Here is a 6,942-nt window from a genome sequence, read left to right as displayed (position 1 = left end):
ACTCTTTGAGACATTTCACGTTAACCATGATAAGGACGATGCTCGAGCGTCATCGTATATCATCCGTAAGGATGAAAAGGATAAATTTCCAATAAATTCTCTCTCTAACCTGTATTAAGCGAAGCTTAAAGCTCTGACAAAGGGCTAACGCTCGAAACGTCAGCTTTGAAACTCTTTATGGTGGCCAATTCACGTTATCAACTTAGTCAATATTACTAAATTACCCTGTTATACTCTCCCACCGAAGCAGACCACAGTTTTCAGAAACTTACCCCCTTTGTAATGGTACCTTGCGAGTCGTTTCAGGCTTATGATACGGATGCAAAGGGAAATCTAATCTTCACTGGAAAGAGGAAACAAAGATCTGATCCTAAAAAAAATACCAAAAATAAGGTGATTACTAACTTTTCCGCTCAAGTGGCAACAGTACGACAAAGATTGCTGTGATCCTCCACCATGTTCATCTGCAGTAGAAGCCCATCCTTCATTTAGATAAGAAATAGGAAAATGACAAAGGTTTCGACTACGGCACAATAAATGGTTGTTAAGGCAAATCTCTCTTGTGAACAGGAAGATACCGTAGCTGAAGGCGTGGTTCAACTGTCGAAAGAGTTGAAGCCCGGCAACTCCCACTCACTTAGGAAAATAAAAGCATGGTCAACATCTGATAAGAAAATGGTATTTCTGACGAATGAGTCATCAAAAGTACCCTCGTGTTCAAGAAAAAACTGATGCCCCTTTTCCTTGCTGATGAACACGAAGTAAATTTTTCCGGTATGTGATAATCTATGTGATCAAACGCGTCTGTCCTGTGAAATTTCTTCCTGTCCTCAGAAGAGCTCAACGTTGTTCTAGCAGTAGTCTCACTTGCAACAGTCACCTGTAGCGTGCTTCAACTGAACTGAACTAATTCACACAATCGGAGAAATAACTTTGTCGTAATAAAAGCAATAGACGTAATGGCACGCATATGACTGGAGGCGGATCGTCGTCTTAATCTTGTTTTAATCTGCTGACATTGCTTACAAGTTCTCTATCGTCCTCCTGAGATATGATTTTTGTGCTTACTGGCACAAGGCAGGACACATTATGTCATCATGTTGTAAGATCCTTGTTGTCAAGTCAACAAAGATTGTGTCACAATTCTTCTAGAGGTTTTTGTAGTTGATTGTAATCAAAAGGAGTTTATAAATTTGAAAAAAATGCTTCTTCAACACTGATCAAATAACATTTCATAAAAGTTTAATATTTTGAGGTATGGAAAATGATATGATTGAAAACAAATAGCTTGTGGATTTGTTCAATGACGAGATTAAAGGGCCTTGTTAATATTGGGCTTGGTCAAGATCCTTGCCAATTCTTGTCGGTGTTCATGTTCTAGTTATGGAGTATCATTCAACTGAAAGCATAGAGCTAGTTGATATATCGAGTGATATAAGAAAATTTGTTGCATTTGGATTAAGATTCCATTTATAAAAGTACAATATTTTGTTGAGTTATGAAGTATGATGTCTTATCATCAAGTCTTGTAGACAATTCAGCAAATTGTTACAATTATTGTAAATGTTCATTATCATGGAACGGAATCATAGCGGAAATCTTAACTTTGAAAGAAATTTTCTAGTAAGGTAAAGATTGAATAACATTCTAATAAACGTTTTATGTGTTGAAGTATCGATTATCATTATTTCTGGATTAAATTCGCACAATAATGTTATTTGACTACAACTACCGGAATACATTTGATTTTCCTTCCCCTACTCAAAGTTTTGAACCACAGTTGGATTCAAATAAGATTTATAAAGAAACTCGTCCAAAAATTTCTTAACTGGCCTGCAAATTTCCCCTCCCTGCCTACGCTTGATGAGGAGCTGTAAATCCCCGAGCACGGGGTGGCCGAGACAACGTGTTGGTTGAATTCATAATCGAGTTGGTACTTTCAATGGAACTAATGGGTCTTTGCTGCCTACAAACCCAAAGGCCGTGTCTGATGATTAGTTAAATGAGACGCCGGAGTTTGACCATTTGGATCTCTTCTGCATTCAATTTTTTTTCTTAGCGCTTCTCGAAACTACAAGTTAAAACTAATTTCCAAAGTACCAATAACACATCCATCCTATACGCTGTTTCACCCCGAACGTTACCACACCATCAAACCCTGCGCCATCTTGTTTTGATAGATTCTAAATACAATGACACCATTTAATTGACAATATCGTGGACAAGTTTACCGATAACAATTTCGCAGTCACATGCACAATGTAACTAGGTTTGCTATGCAATACCAGTAAGCACATGACCTCACGGAGGGCCATTTTTCTAAAAACTATTTTGTCTTTTTCGGAACAAATTCTTTTTGAAAGTTCATCATGACAGTATTTTTTTAAAATATTTTTAAAGATAGTTTCTGATCTCAGAATCGTCGAGGATCGAGAGTGTACAGACATTTTAGCGGACATTTTTGTGACAAATCACCTTACGAGTATGGTGAATGAGGAAATTACATATAACACGAATTTCCAATTTACAAAGGAACGCACATAGGAAAATTTATTGAATAGGGATACCAATAAGATTGACATACGATTTGAAACTTTGTTCCAAAGTAATTGCTCTTTACAAAGCTTTTGATTCTCGATTTTTCTATAGATACAAAGTTTATGTCGTTGCTTACATCCAAAAATTATAACACAAAAATCAATAATTTGTTTAGTATTAACGTCCTTTATCATCTCTTTTAAAAGACTTCAACTAAATAGTCTTGTGGTAAAACAACATTGTGGACCAACTTTCCAACTTACGATCTACTTCTCATGCATTCTGTCACGTTTCGCAGTGGAATAAAAATTCCAATTTTTTTCTTCAAGCGGAAAAACTCTTGACCTTAAACCTGAAATTATTAGTCTTGATATTGAACGTTGAAAATGAAAACGTGATCGTGGTCATACTGCCATCTTGTAAAAAATGTAACGCTTCTGTAACTTAAATTATAATTTTAATTACCAGATTGTCTGGCAACAGTCTTACACTCTCGTCTTTCTACTTCAATATAGAGTTGAATAAAGCTTTCACGTTTTTTAGCAATGAGTAAACCTCGGAACGGTGTTGATAGACGTCATGTGATCCCTGTATGACGCAATCGCAGCCTCTTGCAAAATGTTTGAAGAGAGAACGTGACGTCACGCATACCTGATCGCACGAGATGTAGGTAATATATACTGGAAGCAATCGGTGTCTCTTACGAAGCGAGTTTTATTTTACTCTAATGCAAGCTCCAGCTGTCCTGGAAAATACTGTCATGGATATGGAAGCGTCAACGGAAAAAAACCGACCCGACCACAACACTGAGAGCGGGCTATGTTTCGTAACTGTCCTTGAACGCTTCGTGAAATTAGCAACAGTTTTGGAAGAAACAGTTTTTTTTCCAAGCGTCTTGATGGATTTATCTGTGAACGCACTTGAAGCAAAAATAAATCCGAATGAAATATATTTATATAAAGAAATGGACTTGAGGACGTTTTGCCGTATGGTGAAATCGTTGAGAATTCAACTTTTGCAAGATTGTAGCTTCATTGAAGAAGGATTGGAGGGAAATAAGCAAATAAGAAACAAAGTGGAAGAACTGTGCTTGCAATTGAAATCCTTAACTCAACATGCTAAGTATCTCAGATATGCTTCAAAGGAAATAGCTTTCTCAAAAAAACCAGTTTCTTTCCAGGAATACAATGTGCAAACGTGTGAACGTATGCTGCTTTGCGAGGATCACTCCACTTGTAACTTGCGTGACACTCTACAAATGTTTCTAAACGCGGTTGAAGAAATGGAGAAGGAAACATTGTTTCCGTGCCTTTTGAAATCCTTCAGAACACTTGATTACGGTTGTAGCATGAACTCTGAACAGAATTTAAACGATTTATTTGTTAGGTTACTTCAGGTAAGAAGCGTGTTGCTGGCGGCTTCTTATTGTGAGAATTTTGATGAATCCGCTTTCTGTCAAATTGTGACCAAGCTGAAAAACATTTTTAACTTCTATGCCATTATGGTGGAGGAAATTATTGTCATGTATCGGCGGAAAGTCCACGAAGATTATTGAAAAGGGTATTAAGGGACGCAACATTGCTTTCTTTAGATGTGCGCTACTCCTCCATAATAACATATTTTAGACAAAACTACCTTTTACATAATCATATATGTAATTAATGGAGAAAATGGAGAAGTAAATAAATGATAAATAACAGAAGGGTAGATATTATGTAAAGAAAGGAAAACAGTCATACCAGAAAAGATAAGTTCATGAGCCTACTTCCGAGGGACACTCACTCAATTGTTTTTCGGGGTCTTGCTCATCGAACAAGTGCACAAGTTTAGTGACTAGAAGGCTATGGTGTCCTTGTGGACTGGAAGCTGTTAACAACTTGTAAACTTGACGATGCACACTCAAAATGTGTGTTAGTGACAATGTGTAGTTTTATAAATTTTGACTCATTATCTTTTATTTTTGGCTACCTGAGATCGATACGCTACAATTAACACAATTTTTTTATTTTTAATCGGATCAGGGATTTTAGGTTTTAACGGCACATCCCACCCAAACTTTCCTCAAGTTCCCCAACCTTCTCCTTCGAGCTCACTCAGAAAACAGAAAACTTGAAAACATGCTATTGTTCAACTGACTTTCTCTTGATCACAATACTGTCGGATTCAATGGGATTAGACTATGTTTTTCTCAGGTTCAGAGCGGGGTAACTATCAGTAGGACGCATTGATACTAGATATAATGCGCGGTATATGCACGGTTACTGCTTCAGTATCAAAGGGATTTTCCAAAGCTTTTTTAGGTCTTAGGGTGTTTTAAGGTCCTTTCTATGAGTGGTTCTTCATCTCTCGCATCCTTTAGAATATCCATGAAATTATCAATAACTACTAATTGTACAACAGACTACGGACTATTATATGGCTTCTCAACACATTATTTTTCTAAATATTATATCTATATTTTTGTACTTTTTGGGTGGGCTTTCCTCGCTATTAATCTGTTTTTTTTTTGCATCAATTATTGTAAATTGTAATAATACTATATACAAAGGAATATAACATATATGATAAAAAATGAAAAATTTAGAGATATCGCGTGACAGCCAACCGGTAAAATCTTGATTGATTGTTGACGATTTTTTCGTATTTGCATCTGACTTTTAATGTCATAATGTGTACAGTGTTGAAGATAAATATTTTCAGAATAGATTAAGTAATTCAGGAATGCGGCATATCTTAGGAAGAGAAACATCTAGGTTTTCCACTCGAAACAAAAGCACAAATCCTTATTGACATTGCGTGACATCGTCGAGTGGGCCTTTCGCAAGCAGAAATTTTTTTTGGGATCACTTTCTGAAGGAGCTTAGATACCAGGCTCAATTAGGTAACCAAGCCTTCTGATGATTTGTTTACAATTCTATACTCACCTCCCCCAACTGGTTGAAGTGCGATTGGATGGGGACAGGGAAGGGAACATTTTTGTTACTTGCGCGAGAAAAAACAAATGGAGAGTTATCTGTTAACCCTATTTTTTTTGTCATTTTCGCGTGAAAGAATATTACCTTATCTGGCTGCGCTCCGTTCAAATACGAATCTTCTGCCTTTGGCTAAAATACGCTTTCTTCGAGAATTCTAAACTCTACTCACGGTCAAATGGAACCGAAGGGAATTTCAAACCTAGAAAATACTTGCTTCTGAATAGTGTCTTAGCTCTGCTCTCGGTGACGTTTTTCCGAAGGACTCCCTAGGTTGCAGAACAATCGCAAGAAGTGCACCTCGTCGAGTACAGGTCTTGAAAATGTATTCAATGTTAAAAGAAATCCTAGCAGGCAAAAAAAATTAACCTTTCGGTGAACTACGTAACTGAACCAAGAACTTTTTTTAACGGACCACAAAATTCGTCGTAAGTGTAGTAATCCACTTATTTATTCTTGACATTAAGCTTATTTCGACTTAATAAAGCAATTGGTATCAATCATATGAAAATAAGTATTTGACAACTTGATAATCTTGTTAAAACGTCATAGGAAGTTGTACCTTTAAAGAAGCTACGTGTAAAATCTGTTAGGCCTTTTCACTCTTTATAGCGGTAAATTTATATTAACCGTGGAAGCTTTGCACGTCTTAGTCATTTGCTTGATAATTTTTTGACGCTGTTGTGTTGAGCATCCATCTGAAGTGTGCGTGTATGAGTGCTCAGGGTGCAAAGAGTGAAAACGGTACGCAAACCTAATAATTTCGACCCCTCCACCCCTCCCAGCTCCACCCTCTACAAAAATGAGAAGTTTCTGGACCATATTGACTTGAAATTTTACACTTGGTAATTCCTAAATTGACTGATGCCTCACACAAGAGAAAATTATTTTCATATCATATCTGTGCACCACTGAGGCCTTGCATTAATAAAAAGGCTATTCTGGTATGTTCCAATAATGACTTTGGGTCAGATGTATTTGCAACAAAGGATGGAAAAAATTAATTATTATTAATATTATTATCATTATTATTATTGTGTTACATACACTTAACCAAATTTGAAACTTTACTACTCCCCTCCCCCAAAGAAGCTACATGTAAACAATATAGGGCCTTTTTTAAAGTCCTCACAGTTTAATTCCTCAAGGCTTGCTGGTTTGGCAGTCAGAGGAAAAGTTATGAAAGAAATACATTCAGTTGGATTTAAAGGATTATAATTAAGATTTAAATATCAATTCCAACTGAGCAATGACTCACGATACAGAAAACAAGACATTGATTGCATTATATTAGGTGGCTTGATCCAAATGAGCCAAGAAAGCTTTTTTTTGTTTTGTTTTGTACCTAATCATAAAAAAGCCCCATATTCTGTAATTGTAAGTCATAAAGTGAAATTCAGTACTCTAACTATATTCAATAGACCTTACTGCA

The 6,942-nt window shown here is 36.4% G+C and overlaps 1 protein-coding gene across 1 annotated transcript; it reads left to right on the top strand.

Moving 5' to 3' along the window:
• Positions 1 to 3,220: 3,220 nt before the first annotated feature.
• On the top strand, positions 3,221 to 4,329 carry LOC131780777 (uncharacterized). Its single transcript, XM_059097374.2, has one exon. It carries the CDS (start codon positions 3,266 to 3,268, stop codon positions 4,091 to 4,093), a length of 828 nt encoding a protein of 275 aa, XP_058953357.2. The 5' UTR covers positions 3,221 to 3,265; the 3' UTR covers positions 4,094 to 4,329.
• Positions 4,330 to 6,942: the final 2,613 nt, after the last annotated feature.

This window comes from Pocillopora verrucosa, chromosome 14 (genome assembly GCF_036669915.1).
Source record: "Pocillopora verrucosa isolate sample1 chromosome 14, ASM3666991v2, whole genome shotgun sequence".
Taxonomy (NCBI): Eukaryota; Metazoa; Cnidaria; class Anthozoa; order Scleractinia; family Pocilloporidae; genus Pocillopora; species Pocillopora verrucosa.
Note: the sequence above shows the minus strand (reverse complement) of the source record. Positions and strands in the feature narration are given on the sequence as shown.